The 17,316-nt window shown below is 44.4% G+C and overlaps 2 protein-coding genes across 3 annotated transcripts; one reads left to right on the top strand and one right to left on the bottom strand.

Annotated features, from left to right (window-relative positions):
• Positions 1-5,730: 5,730 nt before the first annotated feature.
• On the top strand, positions 5,731-8,778 carry LOC136537665 (uncharacterized). 2 transcript variants are annotated; one of them, XM_066529622.1, is made up of 3 exons: positions 5,731-5,954; positions 6,865-7,047; positions 8,220-8,778. In XM_066529622.1, exons 2-3 carry the CDS (start codon positions 6,889-6,891, stop codon positions 8,382-8,384), a joined length of 324 nt encoding a protein of 107 aa, XP_066385719.1. In that variant the 5' UTR covers positions 5,731-5,954; positions 6,865-6,888; the 3' UTR covers positions 8,385-8,778. The 2 variants fall into 2 exon arrangements, with proteins under 2 accessions (XP_066385719.1, XP_066385720.1); XM_066529623.1 differs by lacking the exon at positions 5,731-5,954 and adding an exon at positions 5,961-6,802.
• Positions 8,779-8,855: 77 nt separating this feature from the next.
• LOC136537664 (NDR1/HIN1-like protein 10) lies at positions 8,856-10,212 on the bottom strand. Its single transcript, XM_066529621.1, has one exon. It carries the CDS (start codon positions 9,941-9,943, stop codon positions 9,302-9,304), a length of 642 nt encoding a protein of 213 aa, XP_066385718.1. The 5' UTR covers positions 9,944-10,212; the 3' UTR covers positions 8,856-9,301.
• Positions 10,213-17,316: the final 7,104 nt, after the last annotated feature.

Here is a 17,316-nt window from a genome sequence, read left to right on the forward strand (position 1 = left end):
TTTTTAGGTACCCAAACTTGCTTGGGTCCTTGTAGGTTAATCACCAAGGTCTTTGGTACCCAAATAGCCTTCTTCTTTGGGCCCACTATTGATGTACCAATAAACTTAGCCTTCACACCATTGGCACCCTTATAAAAGCATGTAACAAGAATCAAATTTGATTGAGGATACATTAGGTAGCTTATTCTTATTAGTCTTGTAATTTTGCTATATATGCCCAACTTGCTTGCATCTATTGCAAAACTAACCATTGCCCTTCACAAAGCTAGCTTTCGGAGTGACAAAGGCTGCCTTGTCTTTCTTGGGGGTATAGCCTAATCCCTTTTTATTGAGAGAAAACTTTTGGCTACCCAAGCACTTTAGCAAGCGGGCATCTCCACCATAGGCATTGCCTAAGGCATGAGTGAGCTCATTCACCTCCTTCTTGAGGGTTTTATTTTCCACCATTAGTGATATATCATTCATAGGTGGAGTGGTAATGGTTGTGCTATAAGAAGTGTTAGTGGGAGCAATAATAATGAGTTCATGAAAAGATTCATCAATAAGATCACATGTTAGTCCCACATCACATGTTACTATCACTTGCTCCTTCTTGGCTTCTTCCTTCTTGACTTGCTTAATGAGAGAGGAGTGAGCCTTTTCAAGCTTAGAGTGAGCTTTGCCAATCTTCTCATGGGCATCCATTAGCCCCTCATGAGTGGTATTGAGCTCATCAAAGGATTGCTCAAGAAATTTTACTTTCTTACATAATTCTTTGCACTCCTTTCTCTTCATCTTATTGCAAGCATGCACTTGCTCACACATGTCTAAGAGCTCCTCCTTGGAGTACTCATCATCATCATCATCATTATCATTCCTACAAGAGTCACTTTCACATTCATCATCATCACTCTCATCATATTTTACCTTGGTAGGCTTTGCCATGAGGCATGTTGATGGAGTGTCGAAGATGGAGGGCTTGTCGTTGTTGATGATGCTTGCTAGTGCTCTCTTGATAGACTTCTTGCCATCATCACTAGAGTCATCACTATCTGATGAGCCATCACTATCCCAAGTGACTACATAGCCTCCACCCTTCTTCTTCTTTTGGAAGGTCATTCTCTTCTCCTTCTTCTCCTTCTTATCCTCCTTGTGCTTCTTCTTCTCATCCTCATCATTGTCACTATTGTATGGACAATTTGCTACTATATGATCGGGGCTCTTGCAATTGTAGCATCTTCTCACATACTCTTTTTTCTTGGTGTGATCTCTTCTCTTTCTTGCACCATAGCCCTTCTTCTTCATGAACTTGCTCATCTTGCATACAAAGAGAGCCATAGCCTCATCATCAATATCACTTAGATCTTCATCATCACTTGATTTTTTCTTAGACTTGCCCTTGTTCTTATATGATGATGAACTAGCCTTGAATGCTATGCTTTTCTTCTTTTTATCCTCTTCTTCCTTCTTGTCCTCCTTGTCACCCTCTCCCTTTCCACACGGTATGTCTCTTGTGTCATGATATCACCTAGTACTTGGTTGGGGGTAATGTCCTTCAATCCTCCTCTTATGATGAGTAATCTTAACATCTCAAATCTTAGAGGTAAGCACATCAAGAATCGGTGGGAGACATCATCATCCTTGATCTTCTCTCCCAATACCTTCAAGTCGTTGACAATGACTTGCAATCGATGGAACATCTCCGGAATGCTCTCATCTTCCTTCATCTTGAAACTTGTCAACTTGTCCTTGAGAATGTATAACTTTGCACTCTTCACCACCGGTGTGCCCTCATATGTTTCCTCCAATCTCTTCCATACCTCATTTGCTCTATCATAATCCTTGATTTGCTCAAACACCTTAGAATCAATGGCATTGTATATGGTGTTGAGAGCCATTGTGTTGCATTGCTTGTTGATCTTATCTTGATTGGTTGGATCATCGGGATCAATGATAGCATAGTCATTCTCGGTCACTTCCCATACTTGATCATTGATTGAACTAAGATACATCCTCATCTTCCTCTTCCAATAACCATAGCATATGCCATCAAAGAATGGTGGTTTGCCCCCCACATGGTTAAACACAACTTGAGCCATAATTTGACACCTAGGTTGTTAAGCCTTTAATCAAATGGTGACCATGGCTCTGATACCACTTGAAAGGTCCTAGTATGGCTAGAGGGGGGGTGAATAGCCTATTTAAAAATCTACAAATCAACTAGATCAATTTGATTAGTATGACAAATAGCGTAATGCAAACTTGCTCTAGCTTTACAAGGGTTGCCAACCACCTATCCAACAATTCTAGTTGCAATGATTACTTAGGCACATAAACTTGCTACTCTCAAGAGCTCACCTAGATGAATGTAAACAATAAAGCAAGCTCTCAATTCTAATTACTCTAAAGAGCTTGTATCAACTAATTTGCAAGAATGTAATCAAGTAAGTAGGGTGATTATATCGCCATGTAGGGGATGAACCAATCACAAGATGAAGATCAAGCCAATCATTGGGAGAATGCAAATGACAAGAGACAATCGATTTTCTCCCGAGGTTCACGTGCTTGCCAACACGCTATGTCCCCGTTATGTCGACCAACACTTGGTGGTTCAGCGGCTAAGAGGTGTTTCACAAACCTCATCCACACAACAGGACACCATAAGAACCGACCCATAAGTGAGGTAACTCAATGTCATGAGCAATTTACTAGAGTTACCTTTCAGCACTCCGTCGGAGAAGGTACAACTCCCCTCACAATCACCGAAGGCGGCCACGAACAATCACCAACTCGTGCTGATCCTTCACCGCTGCTCCAACCGTCTAGGTGGTGGCAACCACCAAGAGAAACAAGCGAAATTCACAGCGCAACACGAATACCAAGTGCCACTAGATGCAATCACTCAAGCAATGCACCTGGATTCTCTCCCAATCTCACAATGATGACCGATCAATGATGGAGATGAGTAGGAGGGCTTTGGCTAAGCTCACAAGGTTGTTATATCAATGAAAATGTGCAAGGCCTATCCTTTGAGCTGGCCATGGGGCTATAAATAGAGCCCTAATCAAATAGAGCCGTTATACCCTTTCACTAGGCAAAACACGCTCTGACCGGACGCTCCGATCATACTGACCGGACTCTGAACTTGGTGTTCAGTCGCCCAATGGACGCCACGTGTCACTTGCTTCAAACGTTGTTCGTCAGATTCCAACGGCTATGAAACTGACCGGACGCACCGACAAAACTGACCGGACGCTGAAGCCCCAGCGTCCGGTCATTTCCAGTAAGCTCCCCGAGGCGTATTTCTTCGACCAGACGCGTTCGGTCCACCTTGACCGGACCCAGACCAGCGTCCGGTGCAATACCCTAGGTACTGTGCCGATCGACCAGTTCGACCGGACGCACGCTGCCAGCGTCCGGTGCTTTCAGACCCAGCGTCTGGTCAGTTGTCCGACGCCAGCGTCTTCACGACCAACTCGTTTTCACTTCTAACTTCTTCACCCTTGCTCCAATGTGCCAACCACTAAGTGTATCACCTTGTGCACATGTGTTAGCATATTTTCACAAATGTTTTCAAGGCTGTTAGCACTCCACTAGATCCTAAATGCATATATAATGAGTTAGAGCATCTAGTGGCACTTTGATAACTGCATTTCGATACGAGTTTCACTCCTCTTAATAGTACGGCTATCTATCTAAAATGTGATCACACTCACTAAGTGTCTTGATCACTAAAACAAAATAGCTCCTATATTTTATACCTTTGCCTTGAGCCTTTTGTTTTTCTCTTTCTTCTTTTCTAAGTTTAAGCATTTGTCCATCACCATGCCATCACAATTGTCATGATCTTTGCCATTGCTTCATCACTTGGAGTAGTGCTACCTATCTCATAATCATCTTGATAAACTAGGTTAGCACTTAGGGTTTCATCAATTATCCAAAACCAAACTAGAGCTTTCACCTTCACGCCACCGTGCCCCACGACTATGCCCGTGGCTTCATGGCCATCGCTTTGGAAGAAGATCCAGTGGATCCGGAAGCGCAGCAGGTACAGGCGTGGGAGCACGGACGAGGACGGCAGCTTCGCCGTGCGCACGCACAGCGGGACAAGGTCGTCGGTGATCTATAGCGGATCGATGTCTCCGATGTGTTGATGACGTTGTTGCAAACTCTGCTATTTTCTTGGCTCGATTTGGTTGTGGGCGACACCATGCAGCCCACGGAGTCTTGGAGCAAGCCAGGAAAGAAGCACAGGAGAAAAGGGCTTTATTGTAGTACTCACTCCGATGCTTCGAGGGAACCTCCCTCCGACCACCATGGCCGCGAGAATGTTGCCTATCCCCAAGAAGATGAAGGTGAGGAGGATAGTAGTCCTCGTTTCACCCATCTGGATGCCATATTCCAGTAAAAGGACACTACTGGGGGAGAAGGAGACCACCCACCTACCCTCGTCGCCGGCGAGCTCGCCGGAGAAGAAGGGTAGAGGGCTGGAGGAAAGCCACTAGGGGCACTCGCTTACTCGGAGACTCTGGCCCTGTTTAGTTCCTAAAGTTTACTTCACGTCACATCGAATGTTTAGACACATACATTTAGTATTAAATATAGACTAAAAAATTACTAATTGCATAGATTGTAACTATTTTACGAGATGAATTTTTAAGCCTAGTTAGTCAATGATTTAGCAATATGGTGCTATAGTAAGCATATGCTAACTTTAGATTAATTAGGCTTAATAAATTTCTTTCGAAAATTACTAAGAATTTTTTATTATTACTGGCTAAATACTTCTATATAATACCCTGATATAATACACCATGCAGTCCACGGTGTCTTGGAGCAAGCTAGGAAAGAAGCACAGGAGAAAAGGGTTTTATTGTAGTACTCACTCCGATGATTCGAGGGACCGGCTGCCATGGCCGCGAGAATGTTGCCCATCCCCAAGAAGACGAAGGTGAGGAGGATAGTAGTCCTCGTTTTAGCCATCTGGATGCCATATTCCAGTAAAGGACACTACTGGGGGAGAGGGAGACCGGCCCACTTACCCTTGTTGCCAGCGAGCTCGCCGGAGAAGAAGGGTAGAGGGCCGGAGGAAAGCCACTACGGGCACTCGCTCACTCGAAGACTCTGGCCTTGTTTAGTTTTTAGAGTTTACTCTACGTCACATCCCAAGAATTTAAACATGCGGAGGAGAGCAGGGCGTACGGGTCATTACTAGACATGCATCAAGTATGGAGCATTATACTATTGAACTTTGACCGTCCAGTGACTCAGGCGGAAAGCAGAGAAGAGCATGCATCCCTCGTGCCGCCCGTGGCTAGTGGGGTGGGCCCGTCTACTTCCGACGCAGAAAGCCCGGCCCATCACGACTCGAGGCTGGGCCGGCTGGAGGCAGAAGAAGGAGACGAGGGCAGCGTAAGTCATTTCGCGTGTCTAAGTTAGGGCTCCCAGGCTTCCTACCATGTTGACGTGCCCATATGATGTGTCACCTTAGCAAAAACGATAAAAACATAAGATGGTTATTGTTTACAATGACAAATGTGTATGGACGTGCACAAATATGGTAAATGAACGAGTGCCATCCGTAAGGATGAAAAATAAAAATAAAAATCCTGAGATTAGGTAGAATTCCTCTTTGAGGGCCTGTTTGGAACGTAGAAATTTCTTAGAAATCAAATAGGAATCAATTCAATTAGACGTAAAAAACGTAGGAATGGAAAAAAAAAATCCCGATTCCAAACAGGCCCTCAACGTCGCCTTCTCCACGGCTGCTGCGAAACTGCAGCCAGCCAAGGAGTGGAGGAGAAGACCAATGGAGTAGTAGTAGCGAGCAGTCAAAGCGTGGCGGGCGGGCAAGCTGGAATCCATTGGATTGGAGCTGTCAAGGAATCGGAAGAGGAACCCGGCTCTCCCCTCTCTCTCCACCCCGCGTCCTGCGTCGGTTCCCCTAATCCGCGTCCGCGGCGTGAGTTGAGACGGTGAGATTTCCTTTCCCCCTCGCCCTTTCCCTGTGAGTTCCCGGCTCGCTTTTGGTCGTCCGTCGTCGACGTGGCGGTCGGATCTCTGCGTCACTCTTGTTCTCTTGTGGAACCGGTACATTCGTTTCGGTTTGTGGTAGGTTTTTACTCCTGGATGAATGATCTGGCGCGCTGTGAAGTTAGGGTTTCTTATTTATGTATGCTGTTCCCTGCTGATTTAATTAATGATCTCACCATTTATGTCGTGCTTGTCTTGCCGTGGATTTTGTTGGTATATATGTAAGTTACGGTGTTGGAGTAGTAGTATATGTTAGATCATAACGGGAATTCACAACCTTAATCATGATTACTTGAAGCAGCAACACTGATTTACCCCAAATATGTTGTCACAGAGTTCCGGTTATATCTAGTAGTACTTCTCTACCTGTGGGTGTTTCAGTGATTGACTGAAGTAGTTATGACGATAAGTGATCTTTAGAATGATAGATAGTTCGACAGTTATAGTAACATTATTAGCCCTTACTAAGATCTAATATCATCCTTTTAACGAGAATATTTCCTATTAATTGGAACTCTGTGAACACTTAATGTAAAGACAGCGTCATTGTTAATTATCTTTAAAACTGCTACGAGTAAACCCTACGTTGTCTGGCATTTATTTCTTTCCCTTTTTTAACTGAACTCTGGTGTTTTTTCTTCGAAGGATAATTAATGTGATGTTGGATTTGTTGTTTTTAGCTACCACAGATTCTCTAATTAGCTTACTGGGGGGAAAGGAAAAACCGAGGCAAGCCTTCCCCCCGCAAATCTGCGGAGAGGCTGCTTTGAACCCACGACCTGGTGACTCAGTGAGACAGCTCTCACCACTGCACCAGACCTGTCTAATTAGCTTACTATGGCATATTTATAGGTTCTGTGATTGCTGATCGGCGTGATGAATTCGAGGCCAATAATTCTTATCTTCCTCCTGCTCGTGCTCATTATCACATCACAGTTTGAGTGGAAGCAGCAGATTGGTGAGGCTGAGGCGAATCCGACAGCTACACGGAGGAGGCAACAGGCGCTTCAAAGGGAAGATGCTGTTAAAGAGAAAGTGAGCACCTGCATTCTTATTTAGCTTTTCTTCACTTTTAGCTGAGTTTGGGCGTTTCCAGTTTCCCGCTTGGAAACGAGTTGCCATTTTTCCAGCAGAAGCCCAGTAATTTGTCCACAGCATTGTTGCGTTGATGTTATTTTGTTTATCCGTTTATCATGTTCTGACTTCTGAATAAATTGATTTAGTTGTATTGTACCTGCATACTGTTAGAGCTGTGAGCACAGATATTAAAACCATCATCAAGTGTAGTTTGCAGTGGTTGATTAAAATCTCTGGCTTTTTAGGTCTGATGGCTTTGTTTGTCAGGCAGTTGACTTAAAGACTTAGCTTTTCTGAAATGGTTACTGCATCACTCCTTTATGAATCTTTTTTGCTTACAGCTTTTCTTCTTGTGTAAATCCTAACTGTATAGATCTAAATTTGTAACTGACTGAAGTTTTTGCCAAAGGCTGAACATCTTTTAGTTGGAGCAATTGTAGGGTATGACATGGCATTTATGTGTCCTGAAAATACTAAGTGCTTGTGGCTCAGAATGTACTATAATCCTTTAACTCACATTCTTCACCTGCTTTTGAGTTATTACAGTAGGCCCCAAATTTGATAGTTTGGACGGTACAGTATGAAAGGTTGCTTGTAGTTAAAGGATCTGTGGTTCTTTTTATGTTATAACGATTTGTTTTCATATAATATAAATAATTAGAGTATGTTGATTTTAGTGGCCGTTTTCTAGCTTGTTCGATAACCTTGCAGTTGACCTTAATATCATGACTAGAGTGGACCACTTTGTTTTACATACTTTTGCTGGCAATACCTCTGTCCTGTGATGATAGAAGGTAACAACCAATGGCTTTGTAGTTCTCGGATAAAATGAAATGAAGAACAATAGATGTTTGTTTGATAGCCCTAGGGTTTGAGCACTTTAAAAGCTGTACACCAGCTTTGTCATTTCCGCAGAACATCAAGTAGCTGGCTTCATCTGTCAAGTGATTCCTACACTGTTATTATTAGGAAGTTTTCACTGTTCCATGTTAGTAGCTGTGAAAAGCACATTTCATCATCAGTAGCTATTCTTTGGCAATTACTTTCATATGGATTCAAAAAAAGATCTCACTCTCAGGTCATTATGTTAAAAAAATATTTCAGGTCATAATTCAATGTATTACTTACAGGTAATATTGGTGCAAGAGAAAAACATTCAGCAACTTAACGAGCTTATCCAGAGCCTTCAGCTGCAGCTATTGCATTGCCGGGGCAGTAACAGTACTGCTCGCACCACCTCAAGTCAGTCGGCTAGCAACAGTGAAGTGGAGGGACAGGAAATGATTGGTGATTGATAACCCCTCGCCCCCTCCCCTCTGCTGACATAGGTAGTTTGCTTCAGAGTATAACCAAGACAAGAACAAAAGCTCTTCAGGCAATGGAAACTCTTGCTGTCGCCGTCCGGTGGGCAATGTTGATGTACTGGTATTGTGTGCTTTACATTGTCACCTCCTTTTGCGTTCTCACCCAGCTTGTACAGGGTTTTAGTATGTTGGTCTAGGTTACTTTCCTGATCAAGGTTCGAATGTGCGTGGCAGTACTTTTTGTGGTTGTTGGTTCTTTTACCCTCTATAAACAAATGAGCTCCAATCTGTATATGATGGATCATTTCTTTGTGTTTCTGACGGCGGTTTTCATGCTCGGCATGTTGCAGAGCTCTTGATTCTATGCAAGTTGTGGATTCAAATTTTTTCCCAGCAAATTTTGTTCTTTGCTGTACTCATGCACTGACTCCCTTTGTCCTTCGTGCGCGTTGGACAGCGAAGCGAAGAGGAGAGTGCAAGAAAGAGATAAAGCAGCATTCTCCGATCTGAAGCAAGGGATCGAGTTCCATTTTGCAGCAATGAAGAGATGTGTAGTGTACCAAGCATTCTCACCTTGATGCGCTTTGTGTGTTGCTTTTGTAAATGCATTTGAACGACAATGCCGTGCTGGTTTTTGAACACGTGAAAAAACTAGCTCTGTTTTAATTCGACGATAATTGAAACGGTTGCTGCGAAATTCGTTTGAAATTTAATTTGATTTCCGGGTCTCAAACAAGCCAAGCACACCCTAAACTTTGCATTACGCATGCATGGCATGCAATACGAAGCAATGATGATCACTCCAAACTCTCACGAAGAAAGGGAGAAAAAGAAAAAGAAGTAAATCACACTGTTTAACGATCCATCCAATGCATGCAGAATTGCAGATGCAGCAAGCGACGAACAGTTCAGCATCCCTTCTGCGATGACCGGAGCACCTCGCAGGTGGTCTTCTGGAAGACGACGGCGCCGCCACCGTCCGGCGACCCGAGCTGCAGGTTGAGCGGGCACTTGGCCTCCAGCCTGCACCACGTGCTGTGCAGCTGGTACTTGACCTGGCCGGAGAGCTTCACCTCGATGTCGAACACCCCCTTGGCGCTCTGCTTCCGGTACGCCCTGACGCCGGCGCTGCCGAGCATGACGTTCACGGCGTCGGCGCCGCTGGCGAGGCGGAACACGGCGGTCTTCCTGGCGGGCAGGACGTAGGTCGGCGAGGCGACGACGTCGACGCGGTCGAAGCTCTGGTCCTCGAAGCGGTAGTCGGCCTCGAGGGACCGGAAGGTAGCGCCCATGGCCCAGTTCCGGTTGCGCGCGGCGAGCGTGAGCGTGAGGTTGTAGGAGATGGTGGTGGCCGGCGAGGTGGCCACGGTGAAGCGCGTGAGCGAGGCGTCGTCGACCTCGAACCTCGGCTGCGCCACGTGGCCGTAGCCGAGGACGAGGACGACGATGACGGCCACCGCGGCGATGATGGCGAGGCCGATGCAGAAGCCGCACGCGAAGCGTTGGTACGGGGCGAAGCACGCGCAGCAGCACTCGCAGTCGTCGCACATGATGGAGATGGAGACGGAGATGGTCAAATGGAACGGTCGGTACCGGGCGCACTGCACGAACGAAGGTAGCTTGCTTGCTGGCTATGGCGAAGTGTACGTCGTGTGTGACGGTTAGACAGTTTGTTGTAATAACTTGTCAGGCACAGGCCTGTGTATGGTGTCTCTTCCCATCTTATATAGGTGCAGCTATGAAACGTGAAATGTACGTCCGTACAACGCGTTAGAGCTTTTTCGGAGCGGACTCTGTGAAGCTCTACCAAATGGTTAAAAAAAAAAACTCATTCCTTACCACTATCAATCAATTTCTCCAGACTCTCCTATCCTATCACACTCTCTCTTGAGAAGCCCCTTATCAGTTGATCTGAAAGGAAATTTTAATACTTGTGCCCATCTATTAATCTCCAAGCTTTCCTATCCCATCAATCTTCTCTTGAGAAGCCAGAAGGATAACTTTACTTCTACTATAGTCACCCCCCTGATTTTACCTCACCCTCCGCCATTGCCTACCAGCATCATTTTTCACCTGCTCTCCACCAGAATCACTCCACTAGATAATCAAATAAAAGAGTGGAGCTAAAGAATCAGGGAGTGAAGTTCAATCTCTCTTGAGAAACCCCTTGATCAGTTGATCTGAAAGGACATTTTAATATTTGTGCCCAAATACTCCACTGTCTACAAATGGAAGCATGTTTAGCATGATCCAAAGTTTGTATGTAGATGAAATAAACAGTGGTTATCACATTTGAGTTAGTCACGTTGAGGCCACATATTAAGGAAACTATTTTTTTTTTGATAAGGAACGTGATATATTAATATTAAGAACAGTTTCCACGAATAAGGGAGAAAGGCTCCCAGCCAGACAGAGATAGTAAATTACAAGGGCACATAGATACATGTGCTGAATTTGAACAGGAAAACCTGAGATGTAAAACAGGGGCGAATCTTGCTCTTGAGGCTAGGTTGTGAGCTGTAACATTAACACCCCTGATAATCTTGAGCACCTGATGGGAGAAGCTTTGAGTTTGCAGTCTGAATTCAGCTGTAAAAGGTTTGATACTCCAAGGCTCAGCTCGATTGTGGCCGCCATTTAGATAGTTGACTAGCATCTCGTTGTCGGAGAGGAAACTTACTTCCTGTAAATTAAGTTGCTTTGAAATTCTTGCAGCCAGGGTAAGTGCAGCAGCTTCGGCCATAATCACTGAGGAGATCTGCTGAATTTGAGCCTGAATATACAAAGAGAACTTTTGAGAAGGAGAGAAGAGGAAAATTCCAATGCCTGCTGATCTTAAACAATTTGTACCATCATCTGGACTAGTGGCTGCGTCAACAAAGCATCTAGTACCTGGAAGAAGAGCAGGTATGGTGCAGAATCTGTGCCCCCCATGTAAATTCGTTTTTGTTGTTGGAGTGTCTGTCGAAGCATACAAAGGGTTAGTGGCCGCTGAAATGTCTGCATTTGTTTCATAATGTACTTTAGCTATGAACCATTTTTTGTCATTGAATCTTAGATCATTCCTTGCTTTCCATAAGTACCAAAGAGAGGTGAAAGTTTTTTGTACCCTTTACGGAGATGATCCTTGTGGCAGGATGGCTGCAATTGCTTCCTGTACACCATCTTGGTCTTGAGGTAGCAGGTGAGTTCTAAGAGGGGGGTCTGCAGAGAACCAAAAAGCTCGAGCAAATTCACAATCAAAGAAGAGGTGCCTATCTGTTTCTGTGATGCCGCATAGGCTGCACTCTTTGTTGATATGGGTGGAGTAGCGAGCTGCTCTTTCCACTGAAGCTAGAGATTGTCGAAGAAGGCTCCAAGCAAAAGTTTTAATTCTTGGTGGCATATTCTTATGTTTCCAGGTGGTTTTCAGAAGTATCTGTGTACTATTTGTGAGAGATCTTGGACCTGAATTCAAGTTGGGGAGCATCCTTTGAGTGCTCAGGAGATTGTAGGCTTCCTTGGTGGTGCATTGCCCTTGTTGGGAAGGCCTCCGAATAAGTTTGTCTTCTTCATGAGATCTGACAATAGGTATTTGAAGAATTTTTCTTGTTATTTCTCCAGAGAAAACTCTGTTGATGAGTGGAGCATTCCACGTTGAGGTGTTTGGATCCATGAGGTCCTGTACATTGTTGGGAAGGGGTTGAACTGTGGGAGGAAGAGTAAGATGGTGGTGAATGAGGTCCCAGTCCTGACACCAAGGTTCTGTCCATATATTGCAATTACCTTTGTGAATTTGAAAGGAGCAGTTTTCATGAAGGAGGTGCTTGATCTTTAGAACGGAACCCCAAAAGACTGATCTAGGACCATGGGATGGCGCTCTCCAAAAAGAAGATCGAGGAAAGTATTTGGCTTTCAAAATACTGAACAGGAGAGGGTCAGATTGTGAAGCGATCATCCAAGCTGAGTGAAGAACGAGACTCTTTGTTAACTGTTTGAAGATCTCTGATTCCCAGCCCACCAAGAGTTTTAGGTTTACAAATTTCTGACCAAGCTCTGAAATGAATAGGATTTGAAGGGTTTTCTTCCTGAACACCAGCCCACCAGAATCTTTTGAGAATAGTATTGATCTTTTGGAAAAAAGTTCCAGGGAAGAGAATATTGGTCATGTAGTAGATGGGAATGGAGGCTAGGACAGAATTTATATAGGTGAGCCGACCAGCGTGGTTGAGCTTATTAGCTTTAATTGTAGTGAGCTTGCCAAGAAAGGATTGGTATAAGAAGCTATAGGCAGCAGCTCGGTCTTTATAGGAGAGGAGGAGAGGATGGCCCAAATGCCGGGTGTTTTTGTCGAGGTCCGAAGCAGGGAAGATCTGCTTGATGGCATGTTTGATTGCATTAGGAACGTTTTTGCTAAAGAAGATGGAGGATTTGGACCAGTTAGGAGTTTGACCCGAGGAAGCGCAGAAATTGCTGAGGATAGTATTGATGGTGTGAGCTTCCTGAATGGTTGCTTCCCCACAGATAATGAGATCATCGGCGAAAAGAAGGGAGTGAATGGGAGGGCAAAGAGGGTGCAAACTTGGTATTGGGAAGTGTTAGTTGATCTCCACCAATAGGCCCAACGGTCTATTGGGCCCTTGTCTCTGCTTCCTGATCGGGGGAGCCCAATCCTAATATGGTTAGTGGGCCCCTGTCGCACAACACATAAAAGAGAGGTGGGGATCACGGCTCGCACTACGAGGTTCAACGGAGCAGCCGTCATCCCACCCACAGTAAACCTAAACCGATCTAAAGCGTGCTGCTAGCGACGGGATGCCCCACCACCGCCGTCGCCTCTGCAGGGCCACCACGGTCGCCATTGGACTTCACGGCATCGCCACCTCGACGCCTACAACGCCGCGGTACCGGCGTCCTACGCTGCTGCGGTGCTACTGTCCAAGGGCGAGTAGAGAAACCCTAAAGGAGATGTCTACCCGGATCTACGGTTACACACAGAGGTACACTCCCACGATCCTAACATTTAGTACCAGAGCCAGGTTGCCACTGTGTAACCCTAACCCTAACTGGGTAAAAGCAAAGAGAAAGAGAGACCGGGGTGGCGGACGTCACTGTCTACCGGTAACCACCGCCACCGCGCGGGGGAAAAGTGCCACACCGCCGTCCTCACCAGCGCGCGGCAAGAAAATAAGAGAAGAACATCCGTGTTCGGATCAGAGAAGAGAAAGTGGAAAGGATCTCAAGAACCTAACCCGCGCAAACAACTCGGGGAAAAAGAATAGGAAGGGTTAAAGAAAGGAGGAAAAGAAAATGTTTCGGCCTTAAGATGAACAGAGCCGAACCCTAAATTCGAAAAGAAAAGAAATCAATTGAAAAGCAAAACCCTAACCCTAGAACGAATCCCCATCCCTAATCGGTTGAATCCGAGAAGAAAGAAAGGAAAACTAAAGAAAGAAGAACAGGGTCGGAACCCGAACCCTAACCCTAGATCTTGATTCGGATGAACTCCAAAAAGAAAAGAAATCAAAGAAGAGGAAAACCGAATCGGTCGAATCGAATTAGAAAAGGAACCCTAAACCCTAGATCTAAACCCTAATGCCCACCTCAGGTTCGGATAAGAGAAGAGAAATCCAAATCGGAGAAGGGGAAAAAAGGGGAATGGGTCTACCTCGCCGTGCGTCAGGATGGCCCTTCGACGGCGCGGGAGAAGAAGAGGCGAGCCAGGGGCAACTGCTCGCCGGGCTCGGCCAAGGGGGCGCCATGGCCATGCCGCTCGACGGCGACGTGCTCACCCGTTGGGGAGCACGCGCGCCGGCGAAGGGGCCGGCGCCGGTGCCATGGTCGCTCCATTGCCTTGCTCGCTCTCGGTTCGTCGCTCGGTGCTCGCTGCGCTGAGAAGAAAGAACGAGGCGAAGAGAGAGAGAAGAGGGAGGGGCAAATAAGATAGGGTTTCAGGAGAGCGGCGCCGGTCGCCGTTTTTGTTCGCCCGAGAACCACGAGCAGCCGTCGGATCTGATCCAACGACACCGGTTGATTAGACCACCGTTTGGCCCAGGCGGGCGAGCGCGCCGCCGCACTTTACCGGTCCAGGCCCAGGTTGCGGCCTGGGTGCGGCCTGCGCGCGCGCGGAGAGGTGGGCCGAGCCGACCTTTTGCCGTTTTTGGGCCGAGAGTAAAGAATGAACCCGTTTCGCATTTTTCTTTTTCCTGGGAAATTGAAAATGCAAAATGGCTCAAAAGAAAAAAAGAAAAGTAATTTTTCCCTGTGGGTAAAATTCAAGAAATTAAGTGAAAGTTTTTCTGCTGCTAAAGAAGTTGTTTATTCTCCAGTTATTTTGAATCAATGTGATATTTAATTGGAGAAAAAGAGAGTTTTTCGCTGCTAAAGAAATAGTTGATTCTCCAGTTATTTTGAACCAATGTGGTATTTAATTGGAGAAAAAGAGTTTTGACATAGATTATGATGTTGTTATTTTCTGACCAACGTTGTTAATAACAATATCATAATTTTAATGATTTAAGAAAAGTTGTTATTTTTAATGATTTATGCATTAATTCTATTTCTGTCCAACGGTGATATAGAATTAGTGTATAAGAACAGATGTAAATTTTAATAATTTATGCATTAATTCTATTTCTGCCCAACGGTGATGTAGAATTAGTGTGTAAGAACAGTTGTGAAAGTTAATGTTTTATGCATTAATTCTATTTCTGCCCAACGGTGATGTAGAATTAGTGTATAAGAATAGTTGTATGTTTTGATTTTGACCAACGTTGAAATCAAGGCATGCAAATGGTGTTATTTCTATGTTAAGAAAAAGTTTTGACCTGGTTGTCATCTTGTCTAAGGTGGACTGGGTAGTCACCTCACCGTGTTCCACTGATCATGTGGCACCGGTGAGGGAGACAAACGAGAATAATGCCACTTGGGCAATTAAAGAGAGGGATTTTGAATCCTGAAAGATATCTTATGCCCTTGAGCATAGGAAGTGTGTCACTGCCAACAAGAAATATTTGGCTGTGATAAAGAATACGATTGAGTCTGCAATTATGGACTCAATCCCAGAGTGTGATATGGTTACCGAGTACCTCGATAGAATAAATAGTCAGTTCACTGACTCTTCAAAGATATATGCTACCTAGCTGATAAAGTAGCTGGTGATAGAGAGTTACTCTAGAAATGATGGCATAAGAGAGCTCAAGATGCGTCGTTGAAATTATGGCACTGTCATTCAGGCCATATTTCGAGGGGAAGAATAGAAAGACTAGTTAAGAATAATATTCTTCCTCCATTAGAGCTCTTGATTTAGAGATTTAGAACAATGCAGAGAATGCATAAAAGGAAAGTATGTAAAGAAAGATGACAAACGAAGCGCAGGAATTTTATAGATTATTCACACAGACATCTGTGGTCATTTTCCTGTAAAGAGTGTGGATGGTTATGATTCGTTCATAATATTCACAAATGATTACTCCCATTATGGCTATATTTATCCAATCAAAGAAAGAATAGAAGCATTGGATACATATAGATATTTAAGGCAAAAGTTGAAATCCAAAACAATTTAAAGATAAAGATAGTCAGGTCTGACCGTGGGGGAGTACTACGGTCGGCATACCCCATATGGCCAAGTTCCTGGATCTTATGCAAGGTTCTTACAGGAGAATGGCAAAGTAGCCTAGTATTCTATACCAGGTGAACCTCAGCAGAATAGAGTAGCTGAAAGACATAATCGTAAAATAAATGGATATGATACGCAGTATGATAAGTTACTCCACCTTACAGTTGAGCATGTGAATGGAGGCGTTAAAACCCCCATTCATATTCTCAATAGAGTATCAAGAAAGTTAGTGTCTAAAACACCGTATGAGTTGTGGACAGAAAGAGTACCCTCACTAAACCACTTGCATGTGTGTGGGAGAGCTCTGCTGAGGCTAAAGTATTTAACCTAAACATTGGAAAGCTAGATCCCAAAATAGTAAGTTGCAATTTCATTGGCTACCCAGAAAAATCAAAAGGTTTTCGTTTCTACTGTCTAGAGAGACATACAAAATTTATGAAAATGAGACACGCTGTCTTCCTAGAGGATGAATTGATGAGGGGGAGCATAGTAGCTCGAGAAATTGACCTTGAATAGAAACGGGTGTATGCGCACACTCCAATGATTCATGAGCCATTTTTCTCACTACTTGCTGTCGCTGCACCGATAGTGTCAGATACTGTGGTGCCAGCACCTATTGTTATTCCGCCTGTGGCAACAATGAATGATGATAAGGAACTTGTTCTTCAGGATCCTATAGAACCAATTGCCACAAATGAGGGGGAGCAACAACAGCCTCAAATAGAAGATGTGCCAAATGTGAAGGCCCCTAGAAGATCTCAAAGAGTTAGAAAATCAGTTATTCCTGCTGACAATGAAGTATACAACATTGAAAAATTTCAAATAGAGGATGATCCCACCTCATTTGAATAAGCCAAGAAAAGTGATCATTCATCAAAGTGGCTTGAGGCCACGGAAGATGAAATAAAATCTATGAATGCCAATAAAGTTTGGGACTCAAAGATAAATCCTAAAGGAGCCAAAACAGTAGGCTGTAAATGGTTCTACAAAACAAAACTTGACTCCCAAGGAAATATAGAGAGATATAAAGTGTAACTTGTGGCAAAAGGCTTTAAGCAAAGAGAAGGAATTGATTACAATGAGCCTTTTCTCCAGTCTCATATAAGGATTTCTTCATAATCATAATGACATTAGTGGCACATTACGATTTAGAATTACATTAGATGGATGTAAAGATGGCATTTCTCAACAGGGACTTGGAGGAAAATGTTTACATGGCACAACCGAAGGGTTTTGTCATGGAAGGAAAAGAACGAATGGGATGCCGCCTAAAGAAATCCATTTATGGATTAAAATAAGCTTCAAGACAGTGGTAATTGAAGT

The sequence above is a fragment of the Miscanthus floridulus genome, chromosome 2, assembly GCF_019320115.1.
Source record: "Miscanthus floridulus cultivar M001 chromosome 2, ASM1932011v1, whole genome shotgun sequence".
NCBI classification, from domain to species: domain Eukaryota; kingdom Viridiplantae; phylum Streptophyta; class Magnoliopsida; order Poales; family Poaceae; genus Miscanthus; species Miscanthus floridulus.